This window comes from Neomonachus schauinslandi, chromosome 5 (genome assembly GCF_002201575.2).
Source record: "Neomonachus schauinslandi chromosome 5, ASM220157v2, whole genome shotgun sequence".
NCBI lineage: Eukaryota > Metazoa > Chordata > Mammalia > Carnivora > Phocidae > Neomonachus > Neomonachus schauinslandi.
This window is the reverse complement of record NC_058407.1, coordinates 5356689-5377277: the sequence shown is the minus strand read 5'-3', so window position 1 is coordinate 5377277 and position 20589 is coordinate 5356689. Positions and strand designations below refer to the sequence as shown.

Sequence of the window (20589 nt, the reverse complement as noted above, 5' to 3'; positions counted from 1 at the left end):
TTCTCCACCCATCGCCTTGACATCACCCGGAGCCTGGCGCGGGGGAAGGACCCAGGGGACCGGCTCAGTGGGCATTTGTCAAGCTGAGCTGAACAGGGCTGTGTTTTTGTCTTCTGCATGATAGATGGGGCAATTATTCGATCAATAAGCTGATTTAAGTGTATCTTATGAATTATTTAAGTCATTCATTATTGAAAAGGTCGCTACCTGCTAGCTATTTAATGATCATTAACTAGCTTGGTGACATCTCCAACAAGGAAGCACCACGGTTAACTGGGCACCTACCAGGTGCCAGATATTTCATTTAACCCTTCGAGGACCCTGGCAGGGGACCATGCTTACTCTCCACTGCTTCCTAAGGACGGGAAGGTCAGCAGGGCTGAGGTAACTTGCCTGCACACAGAGCTGGTAAATGGCAGAGCTGGGACTCACACCCAGGTCGGGTTTACTGCTCACAGACTCGACAGTAATCACTGTGCTGCAAATTTGTGCACCTGCTGGCAGGTGGGCTCTGGGATGGATCTCGCAGCCTGGGCTCAGTCTTGGGATGTTCTGGGGTGATGTGCCCCACATCCCATGTGCCCGTGGCTGCAGCTCAGCCTTCACAGGGCATCGGGACCCCACACCCGACCTCTTGCCTGGGGCATCTGTCCTCTGCCTGGTTCCTGTCCCTTGTGCGGTCCTCCCTCACAGTGGGCTCCTGCCCCAAAATGTACAGCCCTCCTCCCTCCGTCCAAGTCTGTACTGCCCAGGGACGGTCGGTCCTACCCCACCTCCCACTGGCCTGGGACTGGGCAGAAATGAGACTCACAGTAGAGAAAGTCAGGTTTGAACATGCAGCCAGGCTACTAGGCTAACCCCCTGATATCCCACCTCCCTTGCTGCCTCCCTTCGCTTCCCCTGAGCCGTCATGAAGCAGCCTGCCTGCATTGCCTCAGACGTTCTTAAGAGACTCAGTGCATGTGAACATAAGGAACCAACCCAGTAATATGCTTATTTCCTAACTTCATGCTGAAAAAGCTTATCCCCAGCCTCCAAAAACCCATTTGTGTCATTTGACCATGAAAACTTGGAAAGCCATCCAATTTCCCCTTTTGCCTTGGCAGCCAGGAAACTCACAACTCCATTAACTGCTCAGTGGCAATCACTCCCGCACCAGTCTCTAAGTGCAATGAACTGGCAAGCCGGGCTCCCAAGCTCCGTTTCCACCTCGTGTTTGACTCTGGCCCAGGTGCATGCTATCATGGGCAACTTCAAATCCTTCTTGGCAAATAAGATAAGCAAACGATCAGGTAATCAAGGAGCCAAACACAGCAGCAATAACGACCCGATTATCTTCCAAGCTTGGCAAAGACAAGTGATCCACCATGGTGGCCTTGATCGCAAGCACTCACCAGGCAGATGAACTCTGGAAGGTCATCAGTGGTGGGCTGTGAGCATCTCCTTGAAGCGTGTGCACGGCCTGGGGGGCTTGCGGCAGCAGGCCTGGGGGAGGCTGGGGCTGTGGGGCGGGCTGCCCTGGCGGGGGGGGCCGGGCAGCGTTGCCCCACCGCCGGGGGTCCTGTTTCATCCATCGTCCGTGGATGCCCCACCGCGCCAGGTAAACCTTGCAAATGTCGTAGTTCATTGCCGAGTAATACAAAAGATCCAGGACCAGCAGCATCAACACGAAAAAGCCATAGATCCACACTCCCAGCAGGGCGGTGTAATTGCTGGGGGAAGAGAGAGACAGACGCTGAGGGGGAAGAGCACAGCTACCTCCATCGACAGAGTTAATCCATGGGGCTACTTCGGGGTCCCAGAGAGGAGGGGCTGCAACCTCCCTGGGCGGGCAGGGAGACCAGGCTCCCCATCCTCATACCCACCCTCTACTTCCTTCCCTCCACCTGCCCGATCGCCTCCTCCTAGATCCTTGGAATCCACTCCCCTGCACCCTGGGCCCCTGGAGCATCTCCCCCCCAAGGAGCCTAGCGTGGGCAGGGATCCCAGTGGGCCCGCCTTCATTAGGGCTTTGGAAGGACCTTCACCCTCATGTCTCTCCCACCGTGGGAGCCGCTCCTGGACCTGCCAGCTGGCTCCTGTGGGTGCCCCCCGCCTGCCTGCCCCCTGGTTCCTTATGCTCTTCCTCCCTCCTGGGATGCTCTCCTACATCCCTTACTGCGTCCTCTGCCCCTTGTCCCCCACAGCTCCTCCCTACCTTACTGGACCCAGGGCAAACGCAGGACGTCTTAGGACAAACCAACCCAACTTCCTGAGCCATAAACCTCTGGCCCTCAGCATCCACACTGGGCCACCTCACACCCCCATGTGCTGCCGGGAACTCAGCTGATGCCCCCCTTCCCCTGGGGCAGCCTCCCCTTCAACCTGCTCCCTCTTGCCCTTTCTCGGAAGTCCAGGAAGCAGAGGTGGGCTCAGCCTCCCTCCCCACACCCTACAGGGTAGTCACTGGTCCCGGCTGCTCCACCAGCCCCTACCTCCACTGTCCCCTCCCCCTCCCCCCTCCCCCCTCGTGGTTGGGGCTCTCAGGTCCCCTGACATGGTTTCTCCTGTTCATTCACCCAGCATTTCCTCGCTGAGGACTGCTGCACCCTCTAGAAGTAGAAGTGAGGGTGAGTTCTAGGCTGCTGGGGCTCACGGCTCCTTTGCGAAGCCTGGCTCCCCGCCACCCCATCCCTTCACTAAGAACCATGCCCCACTCGCTCGGACACCGGGCCTTTGCACAGGCTGTGCCTTCTGCCTGGGCAGCTTTTTCCCTTTCCCTGCCTCCTCCCTTCCCTGCCTGGCTCCCACCTGCCCCTCTCAAACACTGCTTCCCCCAGGAAGCCTTCTAGACGCACTGCCCCCGCCTGCATGGCTGGGCCGGGCCCCTCCTCTGGCCCAGAGTCCTGAGTGCCTGTCAAACGGAGCTCCCACCACCCAGGACTGGGCTGTCTGGGTCCTTCCGTCCCCTTCTCCGAGGCCAGGGTCTGAGTGTCCCCTGGGTGGCCAGGGAGGGCTGTTTCCTGGGCTGGTCAGTGCAGCTGGGATGGTTGTGCTCCAAACGGTGCCCGCCAGGGACAGCAGCTGTTCAAAGGGACTGATTTATTAATTACTCCAACACAGCCTCCATCTGCTCCCTGCCGTGGGCATCTGCGCAGGCAGGTGTGCTCAGATGGGTGTGTGCAGGTGAGTGTCCTCAGGCGGGTGTGCTCAGGTGAGTGTGCGCAGGTGGGTGTGCTCGGGTGTGCACAGGCGGGTGTGCTCAGGTGGGTGTGTGCAGGTGGGTGTGCTCAGGCAGGTGTGCGCAGGTGGGTGTGCGCAGGTGGGTGTGCACAGGTGGGTGTCCTCAGGTGGGTGTGCGCAGGTGGGTGTCTTCAGGTGGGTGTGCTCAGGCGGTGTGCACAGGTGGGTGTGCTCAGGTGGGTGTCCTCAGGAGGGTGTGTGCAGGTGGGTGTGCACAGGTGGGTGTCCTCAGGTGGGTGTCCTCAGGCGGGTGTGCAGAGGTGGGTGTGCTCAGGCGGGTGTGCTCAGGTGGGTGTGCACAGGAGGGTGTGCGCAGGTGGGTGTCCTCAGGTGGGTGTTCGCAGGCCGGTGTGCGCGTGTGGGTGTCCTCAGGTGGGTGTGCTCAGGTGGGTGTGCTCAGGCGGGTGTGCGCAGGTGGGTGTGTGTAGGCGGGTGTGCTCAGGAGGGTGTGCGCAGGAGGGTGTGTGTTCGGGCGTGTGTGCACAGGCGAGTGTGTGCAGGCGAGTGTGCATGGGCGGGTGTGTGCAGGTGGGTGTGCGTGGGCGGGTGTGCTCAGGCGTGTGTGCGCAGGCGAGTGTGTGCGGGCCAGTGTGCTCTGGTGGGTTTGCGCGGGCAGGTGTGTGCAGGCGTGTGTGCGCAGGTGGGTGTGTGCAGGCGGGCGGCAGAGAGGAGGCACACTGCCGAGAGCCAGCGTCCAGCCTTGCTGCCCCTGCTCATGAGGAGGGACCCCCCCCCCCCCGGACCAGCTCCTGCCCAGACAGGGCCCCTTGGTGTCCTGGGGCCCCACGGCAGATCCCTCTAGACCTGCCTGAGGCTGGAGAGCATAGGCCCAGAGCCAGGGGGCCTGGTCCAGGTTCCCGCTTGGCCCAGCTTTGCTGTGTGGCCTGGGAGAGCCCCAACGTGTCTCTGGGCCTGCAGGAGATGACTGAGTTCATCTCAGTCTCAGTTCTCCCCTTCCCAGCCTTGGCCTCAGCAGTGAGGCAGGGGCTCTTGCCCTCTGACCCCCGGGCCTGGGGCCAGGGCTGCTCACTTTTGCTCAAATGTGCGCTTTATCTGGAACGCCATCCGTCCCCTTACTTAGCCAAACACCCCCGCGCCCCTGAAGACTTGGCTTGGGTGCTTGGAGGCCCCTCAAGTGGGCGGTCTCCGGGTATCCAAGCACTTGGCATGGAGCAGGCACTGGTAAGGGCTCAGGGCTCAGTATCTGCTTGAGGGGCAAGATGCAATTCCGTATCTGGGCCACCGCTTTTCCCTTGTGGGGTCCTACCTCCAGCCACCACCTCCATGAGGCCTGCAGCAGTCTTGGGGGCTTGTTCACGCTAAGGTGTGAATGACTGACAGCCAGGCCCCAAGCTGCCTCACTGCCAGGGGAGGCTAGCTTTGCCTGGCTATATCGGGGTGTGGAATTTCTGTCGGGGAACAGGGGCTGGCAGCTCGGCCTGGCTGGTGGAGGCACGAGTCCTGGGGTGGACGCCCATGTGGCCAGAGGAGGCGGGCCTGGCTCCAGTCTCCGGCCCTCCTGCTTTCCCCAGCACCCTCTCTCCAGGCTCCCGGAGCCCCCACAGCATTGCTGCAAGCATCAGGCCTCTTCCTGGTGGTTCCCATGGCAGCAGCTTCAGGGCTGAGGGAGGGGAGCGGGAAGGGGGAGGCAGGGCAGCTGTGTGCAGATGCTGCCCCGCAGAGAGGGGGACCATGACGCCAGCCGGGGGTGGTGGCCAGGCCGCAGCTGGGCCTGGAGCCAGCAGGACTGAGAAATTACCCAGAGTAAGGAGAGCGGCAGGCAGTGCATGTCGGTAGCCCGTTTGGCACCCAGAGCAAACACAGAAGGAAGCGTCGCTGCTGTCACCACCAGCCCCGTGTTATAGATGGGAAACTGAGGCTCGGAGAAGTTAAGAGACTCATCTAGGATCTCCTAGCCATTAGGTGAAGAGCTAGGATCTGAACTCAGAAGCCTCACTCCTGCCCTCTCAGAGCAGACGATTCACCTCCAGGCCTTGGTCGACGTGGCTCCTCTGCCTGGAGCTCACTCCCTACCTCCTGTGCACCCACGTCTCAGCTCAGCTATCACCTCCTCCCGGAAGCCTTCCTTGATATCTTCTGTTAGATCCAACTCCTCCCTCGGGCTCCCAAAGTCACTGGGTTTCCCAGAACACACGGTGTTGTCCTGGCTATTTTGTAGGACGGTTGGCTCCTCGAGCTCAGAGCTCCCTGAGGCTGGACTCGGGGTCCCACGTATCTTTGCATGCCCGACACTCAGTGCAGAGCGGCTGCTGATGTCACTGAAGCTGACGTGCATGGAATGCCGTGGTGAGCTTGATATATTAGCTTCTTCACTAGATTTTACCTCCTCTCTACATATGCACTAACAGTGAAGAGCACTACTAGCAAAGAGAACACGCCGGCACCCTGTGCTTCTCAGTCCCCACAACGATACCGGCAGGGAGCGGACGGGCCAGCCTGCCCCCTGCACAAATGGGGAAATGAGGGCCAGGGAGGCCAAGTCACTGGCCTGCTGGGAAGTGGCCGCACTGGGATTCGGACCCAGATCACCTAACCCCAGAGTGTGCTGAATCTTGGGAAAACCCCAAGGTCACGCCTGGATGTCCAGGGAGGGATTTCCCGCAACTGCGTGGCGTGCCCACTTGTCCCAGTTCAGCCCGTACCAGGACCTGAGGACCTGAGGACAGAGTCCAGTCCCCACCCCCCAGAACATCCCGCATCTCAGCGTGTCACTGGCTTTGCGTGCGTGCGTGCGTGGGTGTTGCTGGGCCTGCGGGCCTCTGCAGCCGCCTGTTCCAACTGGCATTCGGGGGGGATGCGGAGTGGTGGCCCGCTCCCCCTGCTCTCCCCGCTCAGAGAAAGCAGGGGCGCACCTGCAGGAGACCCCACGTTCGCCGACTCCCACTTCCCTGCAAGGGAGCCCACACGGGAGGCGGCAGCTGGCTGGAGAGCCCAGGCCACATCCCCAGGCAGCTCTCCTGCCTTTCTCGGCCTACCCTCCCCGTGGTTGGCCGGCTGGAAGCATTCCGGGTTTTTTAATTTAATTTTAAAAATGTGATCTGGAAATTAATTCCATCCAGATGCAGGAGTTTTTGTTGTGTGTATGCATATGTTTTGTAAAGGGCAGAAGATAAAACAGAGGCTGTTTTATGGGGCAAGATGGGAAGCCAGCCAAAGCCACAGATAGCAAATTTTCAGTGTGTTTCGGGATATTTACGGATTCGAACTCTTCCGGTGTCTCCCAAGCGATAAACAAAAAACTTGGCTGGAGGAGTCTCCTCGAATACCTACTGGTTACAGGAACAGGTACGTCAGCAGGAGAGGGTGATGTGGACAGGAGGGAGTTCCCGCTGCGGACGGAGGTGAGCTGCTGAGGCCATCAGGCCAGAGAGGAACACGGGCTGCGCTGGCTGGGAGGGGGCCACGGACCCTCGGCCGACCTCACCTACGCTATCTGAGCCCTGAGCCCACTCACAGGGTGGCCTGTGGGTCGGTGTGACAAGCTGGTGACCCTGGTGGCGACATTCTGGGCCCAAGACGTCAGGGCTGCGTGAATTCAAAGCCCAGCTCTGCACCTTTCCCTCCCCCGAGCTTTACTTTCCTCATCTGTAAAACAGAGCTAACAATGGCCCGACTTGGTGGTGTTATTTATGGGCCTTAATGAGATAGCACGGGGCTGAGAGGGGGAAGGATGTGGTGAGTGCCGGCTCCTATGAGTCAGGCGCACAGGAATGCTCAGTCCATCTGGGCCCTGAGAGGCCAGGCGACATGCCTGAGGCCACACGGCAGGACCCAGGCTATCCCAGGTAGTGGAGGAGCATGGGCTCTGGGCCAGTGAAGCAGAGCCCATGACTATCAAAATACTCACCATCCCTCCCTGTGTCGGTCCCCACACCTCTTCCCACCCTGCTGGTAACAGACTTGGCCAAGTGATGCGCTTTGGCCAATAGAGTATGAGCAGAAGTATTGTGGCTGCTTCTGAGCAGAAGTCCAAGAGCCACCTCGTGGTTTCACCCATGTCCTTTTCCCTCTGCCACGGGGACATCCTGCCCCAGATGGGATGCGCTTCATGGGCCTGGGTCACAGAAGGCTCCACGCACAGAGCCACAGGTGACCCCAGAAGGACACGGAGTGTGAGCCCAAAATCAGCCTTTGAGTCTCGAGCAGTGGGGACTGACGCACCTGTCCCCAACCCTGCTCTGCCCCCTGCGTGCTGTGTGACTACAGGCAACTTTCCACCCTCTCTGAGCCTCAGGCCTGGTGTAAGGGGGCCAGGGGACCTTCTCCATAGATAACACCTCTCCGTGGATCAAAGGGGCTAGTGAGGCCCCTCACACTACAGTAAGTGCTCACCAATGTTCATTTGTCTCCCTCCCCCTGGCTTGGCAGAGTGTATTAGATCAAGAAACATCGTGATTCTAGAACCTCTTCAGTCTTCAGAAGACTGCCAGTGTGTAGGCAGGTTTTGTGTGTAACAGGCCTGATGGGGTTGAACAACGGACAAGAACATCCAGAAGCTTCTGACCACACTCAGGGACCGCACTCAGAACCTGAAGCATCTGGATGGGGCTATAAAGCCTGCAGAACAGGGCCCGGGGCTCTCGGGTCCTCAGGCACTGGGGAAAGGAAAGTTTTAGGGGACAGAGGTTTCACCTGAGGCCAAGGGAAGAACGCTCATTCATCCACTCCATCCTGGGAGGACCTTTCTGCCTTCCTAGAATCCCTCTCCCATTCTCGCCCTCTCGCAGCCCACCTGCCCGGTGGAGGAACGCCCACTCACCGCACACGACTCCGCCCCTAGGACACCACTGTCCCCAGGGAGAGCTGACCGCGGGCCCTGCTGGTTCAGGGCTCTGGGTCTGGGTCAGCCGGCAAGGGACGGTGTGCAGTACCCTCTCCCGAACACCCAGGGCCTCTGCCCGCACGGCAGGACGTGGCACCTTGCCGTGGCCGCGGGCCTGGCGAGGCTGCTTCCTTCGCTCTGCCTGCCTTTTCTGCCAGGCAGCGAGAACCAAAACAAACCATTCTGTTCCTCCAGAAAAATACAAATAAATAAGTCATCGGAAGCACTCTTCTTTTCCCTGTCACCAGCCCTGCCCCCTCGCTGATTCACTGGCAGGGTGGGGGAGGTGGGCGGGTGCCAGGCGCCATGGCCGCCAACGGACCCTGTGCATCTTCAGGAAGCCCGGGAAGGGGCATTGCTGTCCCGGGCCATCTAGACGGGCTGGGCTCACATGGGTCCCCAGCCCCTGCGCCCCTCCCCATGCTTCCCCTTGCACTTCATACTCAGGCCGCAGGGAAACCTTCCTGGAAATGCTCATTCTTCTGGACCACATGGCTCCCAACTTCTGGATGCAGGGGAACCCGGCACCATGCCTCCCTGCATGAAACGCAAGGACGATGGGTGTGGTACAGCCTGGGTGAGGAGCAGAGCCCAATTATTCTGGGGTAGGCACAGCGCCTCTCTGGGCCTCTGTCCACATCTGTGGGAAGGGAGGTGGGGAATAACAAGGAGGAATCCCTCCAGAGCAGTGGATCCCAAGCAGGGCAATCCTGCACCCCACAGCTGGCAACATCAGGAGACATGGCTGGTTGTCACAGCCAGCTGGAGGGGTGGGGTTGCTCCCAGTGTCTCGTGGGTGGTGGCGAGAGAGGTTGCTACACACAGGGCAGCTCCCCCGCCCCCTGCCCAGGAAGAGATCCAGCCCCAGGTGTCAGTGGTGCTATGGTGGGGATCCCCACTCTAGGGCCTCCCCACTCAGATCTGCCTCCATTGGTGGAGGACCCAGATTTATTAAAGCAGCCTCCAGACCCGGCTGGGCTCCTGGCTCCCCCACTGATGGGCTGCCTCCATCGGGCAAGTTACACAACCTCCCCATGCCTCACCTTCCCTGTGCGTGACGTGGGCTCAGGATGGGCCGTCAGGTGCCCTCAGTGACATGGCAAGGACGGAGCTGAGCACCAAGCTGGCCCTGTGCCATGCACTCCGTAAGTGCTTTCTGAGATTAAAGAATCAGAACTAAGCTAAACTTCTTTAATATTTCCATTCCTCCCCAGGGGAATGGCTTTATTGTATGGCTGAACCCTTCCTCACAGCAACGAGACCCCGCGGTGCTGAAATGATGGAGTATTCTGTGTGAGATCCTGTGGAAATGTGCAGATTATAGAAACCTGTGGGCTTCAAAACGAGGATCCCAGACACTAGTCACCAGAGCCTTGGAGAAGTCTGCTTGCCTTGCCAAGCCTCTGTCTTCCGTCTGGCTTTTGGCCGGCAAGGACAGCACTCCGGGGTCCTAACCTCAGTGTTGGCACCAGTCCCCACACTCAGGGAGTCAGTCTGTGGTCTTACGGAAGGCTTGGGTCAGATTCCAGGCCTGATTCCAGCCCTTGTGATGGACAGGACTTGCTGAACGACTTCACACACAGAATTATTCTAAGGCCTGAGCAGATGGCAAGATATTCAGGGGAAGCACCCATGCATTTGAGGAAGGAAGGCTGGGGAGTCGGCCTTGGTGGGAGGAGGGAGATTTGGATGATATTCAAGGAGTCTGCATCTCCTGCCTGACCAAAGGGAAAGGAGATTTCCCCTGAGGGAGCACGGCACTGCGGCAAAGTGTTCAAGCCCCAACATCAGACAGACAGATTGGGGCTCAGACTCCCCAGTCGTGCCACCACTCCCTTCCACAGTCACTCAACAAACCCTCCTTCCAAGTGGACTTTTCCTTGCCATGAAAAAAATAGAGCCACCCAAGAGTCAGCCTCGGGCTTATTGGGAAAATATCTGAAGCAGCCCAGTTAATATCAGGAAGACGAGAAGAGCGCTTGATAATTCCAAAGATGGTTTTAGAGGTACTAGCCAACATGACTGGACAAGAAAAAGAAATGGGGCACAAAAACTGGAAAGCAAATAAAGTTATCATTGTCTGCAAATAGCATAATGGGAAACTTAAGAGATTATCAACAGAAAAAGTATAACAAAGATAAGAAATTTCAATAAGGTGGCTGGGTATAAAATTCATATATAGAAACTGTTAAGTTTTGTCATCTAAATGAGAGTCAGTTGAAAGATGTAATGGGAGAAAAGACCCTATTTATAATAGCAGCGTAAAAAGCAGTAAGTAGGAACAAGTGCAAAGATATGCATACAATATCTATGAAGATAATTCCAAAACACTATGAAAGAAAATTTGAACAAGTGGAGAGACAAACAGATCTTCCTCAACTTATGATGTGGCTATGTCCCAATAAGCCGATTGTAAGTTAAAAATATCATAAGTACACACTGCATTTACTACACCCAACCCACCAAACATCACAGTGTGGCCCAGCTGACCTTAAACGTGCTCAGAACACTCACATTAGCCTACACTGGGGCAAAATCATCTACCACAAAGCCTATTTGATTATCAAGTTGTGGACTATGTCATGTAATTTATTAAATACTGTACTGAAAGTGAAAACCGGAATGGTTGTATGGGGACAGAAAGCTTGCAAGTATGTTGGGTGTCGAGCCTCATGATTGCCTGGCTGACTGGGAGCTTCAGCTCACAACCACTGTCCAGCATTACAAACAAGGTTTTTTGTTTTTTTTTTTGATAATTGTACTGTATTCTGCTAGCGTGGGATGAGATCAAATTTCAAAGTATGGATTCTACTGAATGCATGCCACTTTCTTACCATTGTAAAGTTGAAAATTCATAAGTTGAATCCTCATAAGTCAGGGATTATCTGTACTGTGTTCTTGGATTCAGTACCATGAAAAGTCCATTCTCTTTTAATTAATCTATGAATTCAACACAATCTCAGTAAAAAATACTAAGTGGATTCTTGGAGGGGCAAGACTACACAAGCTACTTCTAAAGTTTGTATAACAAAAGAGCTGAGGGAATAGATTAAGAAGGCATTAAAACATATCAAAAGCCGCAGGAGGTAACACAGTGAGATACTAGTGTATGGATAGACAATGAAAGCCATGAAAATGTATCACGATCTATCTAGATACTCAAATCTAGTATATTATAATATATAAGTTTGCAGTTTATATCAGTGGGGGAAAGATGGACAATTCAGTGAATGGTATTGGGACAATTGGCTACCCATTTGGAAAAAAAATAATAAAGTTGGATTCCTACCTCAAAACTTACATCCAAATAAATTCCTAACAGATCAAAGATTTGAAGGTGAAAAATTAAAACATAAAAAAAGTAAAGGAAAACATGAGTGGATTTTTAATGACCTCTGAGTAGGGAAAACCTTTCTCAGTCTGATACAAAACCCAGAAGATATAAAAGAAAAGAAATGGATCCAATTTGGTTATATAACAACTAAAAATTAAGCATGAGATAAAAGCATCACAAATTTAAAGACACATTGAGAAAATATTTGCAACTCATTGTATTTCTTTCATATATAAAGAGTCCCTATAAATAAATAAGAAAAAAGCCAACAATTCAATGGGAAAATGGCAAAGGACATAAACAGCTGGCTCTCAGTAAAAGAAATACAAGTGGCTCTCAAACATGTGGAAAGATGCTTAGTTTCTTCCACTCATGATGAGAGAAATGCATGTTGTTTCAATCCTGCTTGCCTTTCCTTAGCATATCCCCACTGCTTTTCTGCAGGGTTAATTTCTCTTTCTTTACACTCTTGGTCCCTTCCATTAGAGCCTTGGTCTCTTATGTTTTAATCACATTAAGGAAAGAGGCTGCCTGGGATTAATCTCTGGGTCAGAACCGCCAATCAATATCTGTTGCACAAATAAATAACGAAGGAAAGAATGTGGATTCCTGGTCCATGCACCTTTCATGCCTCTAAGCCTTCCATTCCCCATCCTTGACTTCACTTAACTTCTGTAGCAGCCCGGGGAGGTGGGTATTGTGCCCATTTCTCAGAAGACAAGGCTAAAGTCAGAGGACAGACAGGCCAGAAAACCTGTCACCTGAAGACTTCCCCAGAATCCTTCCAGGCCCACCTGTCCTGCTCTGGTTACCCGACAGCTGCCCCAGGGGATGGGGTGATTGAGTGGCCCCCTGCCGCCACGGGGGCCCCAGCACGGTACTCACTTGTGCATGTAGCCCTCGGAGCCGGCCGTGAGGTTCGCCTGCATCACCGCCTGGAACTCTGTCTCGTTGCAGCAGTATTTGAAAACCGTGTTGTTATGGTGACAGCAGAGAATGAAGGTTTTGTTGTCCGAGAGCCGGGGGCAGTGGAAGCCAAAGTGATAGCGGCCTTTGTGGTCCGTATACGGCTCACAGACCCGGAAATGCGCGGACAAGACTGGAAAACAGAGTCCTGGGCTCAGTGAGGGGCTTCCCCAAGCCCGCTGCCCCGGGAGTCCACGAGCGCCGGGACAGGGAGCGTGGTCAGTCTGTTCTACGGTGCTGCTAGCCTTTTCCCTCCCCAGGAAGGCTTTGTGGTCCAGGAAGCTGGCTCCAGGCTGATGTCACGTCCCAGACTTCCCTCGACACCAGCCCTGCTTCCATGTGTCCCCTAGACGGGGGGCTCCTTGCAGGCAGGGCTGCATCTTAAGCCTCATGGGGATCCCCTCCAGGGGCTCTGCACACAGCAGGCACTCAACTAGGACACAACATTAACTGAGCGCCTACTATGCACGTCATACACTACATCCCATTTAACCCATTTGGCCAGCCTAGCAGCAGGTCTGGGATCCCACTGAGCCTCCGTGATCTGAGCTGGTAAGAGGTAGTGGAGGGAATCCAACTCAAGCCTGCCTGGGTCTGACGTCCAGCCCTCTCCACTCCTGTCACCGGCTTTAATAACCTCTGCTACTGTGTGGACTAGGGGTGGCCCGCCCCCAAGCCCAGGACACCTGGCTGGAGAGCAGCATGGGCGCAGGAACCGGGTCCCCCTCTTGAAGGAAGCAGCATCTCCTCAGTACCACGGTTTCTACTAAACCAGTGCCCTAGCCCCAGAGGTCCCCAGGGGCCTGCCTTGGCCACCCTCATCTCACGGTCACAAAGCTGCCCTGGCTTTGGGCCCTCCCTCCCCTGGCTCAAGGAGGGAGGCCCCTATTCAGCCACAGAGGCTGCTGCAAACCCAGGACAGTATTTACCAGTCGTGCGGATGGATGGTGATAAATAGGAGCGAAAGCCTAAGCAAATGTAACAATGGAAAAAAACCTGGAGCCCACTGTCTCTGGCTTAATTAGTATCTTCATAAAAGGGATCGCTGTATCTAATTTGTATCACTGAAAAGGGGCTTCGTTGGCTGAATACATGTCTCTAACCACAAAGGCTCTGGTTTTGCAAAAGCTCCTCAGCTAGTTGAAAGCTCTGTCTCTGCGGAGCGGTAACCAGACAGCAGCCCACAGGGCTCCCTGTGTGCCCGCCCAGGGCTGCCAGAGAGGAGTCCCTGCTGTGCGGCGCTGGCCAGTGGGCAGACGGGCCTCACGAGCTGGAGTGCTGAGGCTGGCTTGGGTGGCCTCCTGAAATCCTGTGCCCAAAGTACAGCACCCTATTTCATGGGGATAGACGTGGCCCCAGAGTTTCAGGGTTCAGGGGAGCCCTCCAGGCCCCCCTTGCGCGGCCTTGACCTCGGGAAACAGAAGACCCTCCTGTGGAGAGACAGGGGCTCTAAGGATGCCCCATCCCTGGCGGGGCATGCCCCATCTCATTTAATCTCATGTACTCCCATTGTACAGAGGAGAAAACTGAGGCTCAGAGCAGGAGTCTCACAGCTTGGACCTGACCTGCTGCATCTGCATCTTCTGGGGATATGTCACAAAGCAGTTTCTCAGGCCCCTCAGCAGACCTTCTGAATGAGCAACACTGGCGTGGGAGGCAAGCCCTGCAGGGGAGGCCGATGGGCTGGGGTTTGGGACCCGCCCGCCCAGAGGAAAGACGTGCCAGTGGCTGGATGGAAGGGTTAGAGGCAGGAAGTCCAGTGTCTGTCCAGACAGGTGAGGACGCCCTGCTGCGGGTCAGCTCGCAGGGAGCGACACGCAAGCAGCTAGTTAGAAAGACCAGCTCAGGCCCTGAGGCTGGATCGAGAGGCGAGGACCTGAGGCAGGAACCAGGGAGGGAAGGGACAGAGTGGGGAGGTGGCCTTTGAGCTGCTCAGAGCTGGGGTGGGGAGGGAGGCTGGGTAAGGCAGGGGACAGGAGACGTCCCATTGGATCACCTGGCCCCCCCGGAGGGTCAGTGCCGATTGTGTTGACGTTTGGCAAAGACAAGGAGACCACGGCCGCTTCCCACGGAAGAATGAGCTGAAGTTGCCTAAAGCTAGGAGCCGGGACAGCGGGCTCGGAACCGTGGAGCACGCGGGGTTACCTGGGCTATCACGACCTCTCTGGGCCTCCTTCCCCCCACAGATGGGAGACCCCTGGCAGCCCGGATGGCTGGGGCTCCGAGGAGAGTTCTATAAACAGCAAAGCTTCAGCCTTGCTTCGAGCAGGGAGGTATGAGTGAGAGAGTGAATGGATAATACAGGGCTGCGCCTGCTGGCTTCCAGGCTCAGTGTGGTTCTCAGCCCGTGCCTGGGGGCCGAGGGCAGAGGGATGCTCTGTTAGGAGGCCAGCGGGTTCTGAGTCACCAGGAGAACAGGTCCAAGTGGAGAGGGGACACCAAGGAGAGAGCTGCTCTCTTGGGCTCCGAGGGACAACCACAGTGCGCCATCATCTCTCAGCCGCGTGACTGTGGCCTCGGGCAGCTCACGGTCCTTCTTTGAGCCCTGTTTCCTCACTTGTAAAAGGGGTGAAGGCCTCCTCCTCTCTCCCAGGAGGCAGTGAGGACCAGATGCGCTAATGCATGGGAAAGGAGTCAAGGAGGAACTTGGTAAACAGTGGCCCCCAGACCCTTGGCCTGGCTTTGGCTCTGCTGTCCTGAAGCCCCCAGTCCCCAGGGCCCTTCATGGCCTCCCTCCGAGCCAGGCCCTCAACAAAGGGGCAAGAGGGCATGAGGGGGTCCTGTGCACGGATGCACAAACAAGAGAGACAGGGAGACAGAGACCGAGGGAGACACAGAGCAGGTGCCTTGCTCAGAACAGGGCTTAGCCAGCCGCCGCTGCTGTCGGGAGGTAAGGCAGGCTTCTCCAGGAGGCCAGCTTTAGTTTGGAGCAGCTGAAGGACTTGCTTTATGCCCATCTTTGTAAACAGGAGTGTGAGAGCCCATCTGCTGCATTAGGGGTGCCTAGGAGGTGGTCGGGTGCTGGCAGGTGGATAAGGACCCCAGCCCCTGCACTAGCTGTGTTGCCTCCTGCTAGCCAGTTCTGCTCTAAGACTCGGTTTCCCCATCCATACAATGGGATGACCACGACATTTTGGACTTGACTTTCAGGTGTAGGGAGAGAATTCATGGGAAGGCTTTTCCCAGGCTGGCAGCCACCATTAACTCCACTGCGCCCAGGAGGACATTCAGTGTGGCTCCTGCCATAGGCATGTGGGGCGCAGCACACAGTAGGTTCTCACTGAACAGCACCGAACGTTAGCTCCTCACCAGGGGGATGCCGGGGGACTAGGGGCACCCCCCTGCCGGTACCCGGGACCCCCACTGGGCTAGTGCTGACCCCGGGAAGGGACCCCTGCACCCCCGCTCCCCGCCCCGCTGGATACCCACGGAGGTTCTACCTGCAGAAATCAGCAACGAGAGGACGGTGAGCACGTTCAAGGACTGCTGGCCACAACTGGTCATCATTTGGCTGGCATCGATCCGTCGGGAGCTGCCTGTTTAACGAGATCCGGCAGAGGCTGGGTGTGGGCTGCCTTGCCTGCGGGTGCAGACACTGGCTTTGCTGCCCACAGCGGGGGACGGGCGGGGAAGCGTGTTTGCTGGGAGCAGGGGCTGGGCCGCCGATGATGGAAACGCTGCCATCCAATTTCCTTTCTGGAATGAATGACCTCCCCCCACCAGTCAACTGTCACCTCCTTTTCCTTTCACGGCAAAATGAGACTTAATCAAAGGAGGACCGATGGCTCAGGTGGTGGAAACAACCGGCGGGCTGAGGCCGGGGGGCCGGCGCCTGGCGTGCGGGGGGCCAGAGCGGCCACTTCACGTGGGGGTGGGCGGTGGGGTGATTGGACAGGAGCTCACGCACCCCCGGGGGGGCTTGCGGGACGCAGGTCTCCCTGCTGTGCCGCTCGCAGTGACTTCCATTAACCCCCCCACCAGTCCGCACGGAGCCGGGCACCTTCCACGCATTAGGGACACAGCAGTGGACAAAACAGACGCCAAGTACCACTAAGCGGAATCTGTCCCTGCCCCGCTGGCACTCCAGGGAGGGAGGCTGATGGCGCACAGACAAGCAGATGAATATTTGAAACGCTACGAGGCTCCTGGGGATACACCCTAAAGAACTGAAAGCAGGGGTGCAGACAGACGCTTGCACACCCATGTTCACAGCGGCAAAAGGTGGAAACAACCCTAGTGTCCGTGGACGGTACGTGTGGAAACAAAAGGCGGCCGATTCGCACAGCGGAATAGGATTCAGCCTCAAAAGGGAAGGGGGTGTTGACACATGCCACGACACGGGCGAACCCCGAGGATGTGGTGCTCAGTGACATGAGCCCCACACAAAAGGACAACCCCTGTGTGATTCCACGCCCATGAGCTCCCCAGGGTCGTCACATTCCCAGAGACGGCGAGGAGGATAGTGGGCGCCGGGGGCTGGGGACGGATGGGAGTTCGTGTTCCATGGGGACGGAGTTTCAGTTTGGGAGGATGGAGGGAGTCCTGGAGACGGATGGTAGTGACGGCTGGGTGGATGGAATGCCACTGAACTGTGCACTAAAAATGGTTAAAACGTCAATTTTATGTTATGTGTGTTTTACCACAATAAACAAAGCTATGAGGAGGAATAAAGCCAGATGTGTGTGGGGGGGGGGTATATAGCGGTGCCGGGGGGCTCCTGCAGACAGGGTGGTGGGAGAAGGCCTCAGGCGGAGGTGACCACGGGCAGACCTGAGTGAGGCAGGAGTGAGCGGCACGGCTACTGGGAGGAACAGTGCTGCGGACTGGGGAGCAGCAGGTGCAAAGGTCCTGAGGCAGGAGCAGCCGGGAGGCCAGTGGGGGACGCTGGCAGGGGGGGAGCAGGAGGCCACCTGAGGCAGGACCTTGGCCCTCGGTAACCACTTCACATCAGGTTGTTGAAGCCCCGGGACAAACCTGAGGGCACCTCACCATCACCACCCCCTCCCTGCAGGGGTGTGGGAATGGAGGCTGGGACAGGAGAAGGCCTACGTGTGCTCTGTGCAAACTCAGTGGCCCAACCCGAGTCCCAGCGGGCTGTAAGCTGCCTATGGCTGTAAGAAGTGTAGACACTCAGGATGGGGGTTAATTTGCTGAGCCCCTAATATGTGCCAAGCTCATCCTCTTCCCTCATGGCACCTCATCATGGTGTATGAATTGTGTCTACCCAAATCCTCTGTTGCAGTTCTAAACCCCCCGTACCTCAGAATGGGACCTTATTTCAAAATAGGGTCATTGGAGATGTAGGTCACGCTAGAGTCCGGTCGGCCCCAACCCAACACGATTGGGGCCTTATAAGAAGGGGAAATTTGGACATGGAGACACGCACAGAGAGGAGACCATGTGAAGACAGAAGCGAGGTTGGGGTGATGCCTCTAAGCCAGCGAACCCCAAAGATCTCCAGCAAACCTCCAGAAGCTGGGGGAGAGCCTGGGCAGACTCCCTGGCAGCTCCCAGAAGGATCCAGCCCTGCCCACACCTTGATCCTGGACTCTGGCCTCCAGACTATGAAAGCACACACTTGGGTTGTGTGGTGCTTTGTTCCAGTGGCCCCAGGACACCACCACACACGCTCCAGTGGGGACTGCCCCAGGACGGGTTGGGATGGACACTGAGGTGTGAGGGGTGCTCTCGGCTCACCTGGGAGCTGGAGCCTGGACAGCCCCCTCACCACCACTCCGCCCCTGGTGGAGACCCGTGCGCCCTCCCAGCAGGGTGTTCCCCCAAAGGCAGAGCAGGTTTTGGGGGCTTCCTTGACCCCTCCAGTCCTGTCCCCTTGTTTAGTGAAGGCCTCCCCCTCCCAGGGGAAGGTCTGAGAGCAGAGGACACACTGCAGAGATTTGCTGCCAGAAAATATAGTTCTGGAAGAGGGCACTGGGAAGGGCATGGCACAGTCCACAGGAACGGCCTTCTGACTGCCCAGGCTGTCCCGGGGCACCTGCTCTGGGCCCGGCCAGCCTGTCCTTACCCTCGGGAGCTCACAGCTCGGTCAGGGAGGGTACAGGGGTGCCAGCTGGGGTCCCGGGAGGCCCTAGTCCTCCTGAGTGGTGGCAGGCAGAGCAGGGAGCCACCCTGGGTAACCCGGAGGCTTGAGACTTCCGAGGGAGGAGACAGGACTGGACTCCAGGCCAAACGCAGGGGCTGGATGGCCGGGCCCCGCGGGTGGACCTAGGATGCCATGTGCTGTTCGTCTGAAGCGTGAGCCAGGGTAAGAGGGGGGACGGCGTGAGTGTGAGATGGAGCCGAAATGCCTTCATTCGGTGCTTATGCAAGCTGACGTCAGGGCAGCCCCTGGGGAAGGGCCCTCCTATCTCTCCTACAGGCCTCTCTGGACCCACCGGAGCCCCACTGGCTGTAAACTGCTTAATTGTTCTGAGCCTGGGCCTCCTCCCGGCCTCCCTCAGGGCCCTCCTGGGAGGATGAAGGAGATTAAAGCATTTCAAAGTGCTTAGCCAGGATTTGCACCGAGGAAACCCAAGGATCCACCCTGGAAAACACAGGGCGGGGGGTGGAGGGGTGGGGAGTGACAGGTCCTCTGAGATGGTGCCCTCCGAGCCTCCACTCTGTAGGTGAGCAAGCCAAGGCCCACTGAGGGCTGATACAGGTCTGCGGACTGCGGGTTCTCTGACTCCTGGAGGATGGGGCTTCCCCACTTTGGGAGCCAGGCTCAAGTCCGAGGGCCTGTGGGTTTGTTGAATGAATACAGGGTGGGGGGTTGCACCTCTGCCTTGGACGCAGCACCCCCTCTGCTGCTCCAGCCCCTACAAAGCCCTCCTTAGAGTAGGGGGCTGTCACTCACACCCGGGTGTCTTCCTCTTTCTCCTGTGAGTCCAAATCCTGCAGCACCTTAGAAGCGGCTCCAGGAGGCCTGCCTCGATCCCGTCAGCTGGGAGAAGTCTGTCCCTCCAGGAGACATGTCATGTTCCATCTCTTCTTTCATTCATGTGTTCATTCATTTACTCATTCACGCATTCTCCCAATATCCGCTCGTTAACCCCCAGTCTGGAACAGGGTCTGGGCTGGGGTCTAGGGGCGGGGAGGAGGGGGTATGCCAGGCTGGAGGCCCACCAGGCTCTCCCTTACGTGATTGGTCCCCAGGCCCTCCCCTGTTAGGCCATGAGGGTCCTGGGCCGGGGCCTGGCCAGCTGGGGGCCATGGCCATGGAGCTTGGGCTCCCGAGTCCCACAGACTGGGTGAGAACCCCAGCCTGGCCAACTCCGGCCTCGGGCCCTCAGGCCTGTCTGGGGGAACTGAAGGCCTCAGGGGCCAGCGTACTGCAGATGTGTGGGAGCAGGACACATGACGGCCGCATGTGTCCCCATCTGGGACTGGTCTGCTCAGACTCCACGGCTTGGCTGTGCTCCCCACCCTCACCCGGGGCTGCCTGGGCGTGACTCCATGGCAGGGGTTGGGGGCAGCAGAAGCCACAGCCCTGTTTGCTGGACAAAGGTTGGGGTATAGGGCCTCGGCGGCGGGGGGGGGGGGCATGGGGGCCTATGGAGAGGAGCAGCTCAGGCGCCAGAACTGAACGCTGAATCTACGATGGAACAAAGCCCACCACAAAAACTCCATTTCTCACGAGACAGCAAAACTCAGAAGCCGGCCACTCCAGCCTGGCGGGGTCAGAGTGGCTTTGGAAACTCAGTGGCCGGCGGCAGCTGTGATCCTTGGTCTGTCCTCAGGGGTCACGCAACCGACAGCATCAACCTTCACAAGGCCAAAGCCATGCCCTCGCGCCCTGCGTGGGGTCTGCAGAGGGGGACGTGTGCTCAGGGACTACGAGCTCAGGTGTAAAGGGCATGTCACGCCAGGTACAGCCACCTGGGACCCCCACAGGTGACGCCTGCGGGAAACGGGAGCTCCCTTCCTCCCACTGGGCTGCCCCAGGGCCGGCTTTCTCAGGTCGTTCCCACCCCCACCCCCACCCGAGTCCTGGACTCTGACTTTTCTCTATATACTCTCAGGGAATCTCGCCACCCAGCACAGGCAGGTCATCAAACCCCATCTCGTAAAGAAGGAAACTGAGGCTCAAGGTCACACAGCTCCTCAGCGGCTCAGGCAGGAGGCCAACCCGGCCTAGATCCTGCTCACCACCTCTGCACGGCAGGAGTTTCCACCTCCCCGCCGCCGCCGAGAAAGCACATTTACCACAGACAGATTAGATTTA

General features: G+C 57.3%; 1 protein-coding gene across 1 annotated transcript; it reads right to left on the bottom strand.

Annotated features, from left to right (window-relative positions):
• Positions 1-1390: 1390 nt before the first annotated feature.
• On the bottom strand, positions 1391-15895 carry SHISAL1 (shisa like 1). Its single transcript, XM_021687745.1, has 3 exons — positions 15806-15895; positions 12285-12498; positions 1391-1712 (listed from the first exon to the last, which is right to left on the bottom strand). The coding sequence occupies exons 1-3, from the start codon at positions 15870-15872 to the stop codon at positions 1391-1393; spliced, it is 603 nt and encodes a 200-aa protein (XP_021543420.1). The 5' UTR covers positions 15873-15895.
• Between the last annotated feature and the right edge of the window lie 4694 nt (positions 15896-20589).

Bases quoted from the DNA above. Each gene is read 5' to 3' on its own strand.
- SHISAL1 (XM_021687745.1), bottom strand. From the start codon at position 15,872: ATGATGACCAGTTGTGGCCAGCAGTCCTTGAACGTGCTCACCGTCCTC. The intron at 12,499-15,805 runs GTAGAACCTCCG...TCTGTTTTCCAG, and splicing joins CTCGTTGCTGATTTCTGCAG to TCTTGTCCGCGCATTTCCGG. The intron at 1,713-12,284 runs GTGAGTACCGTG...CTCTTCCCCCAG, and splicing joins TCCGAGGGCTACATGCACAA to CAATTACACCGCCCTGCTGG.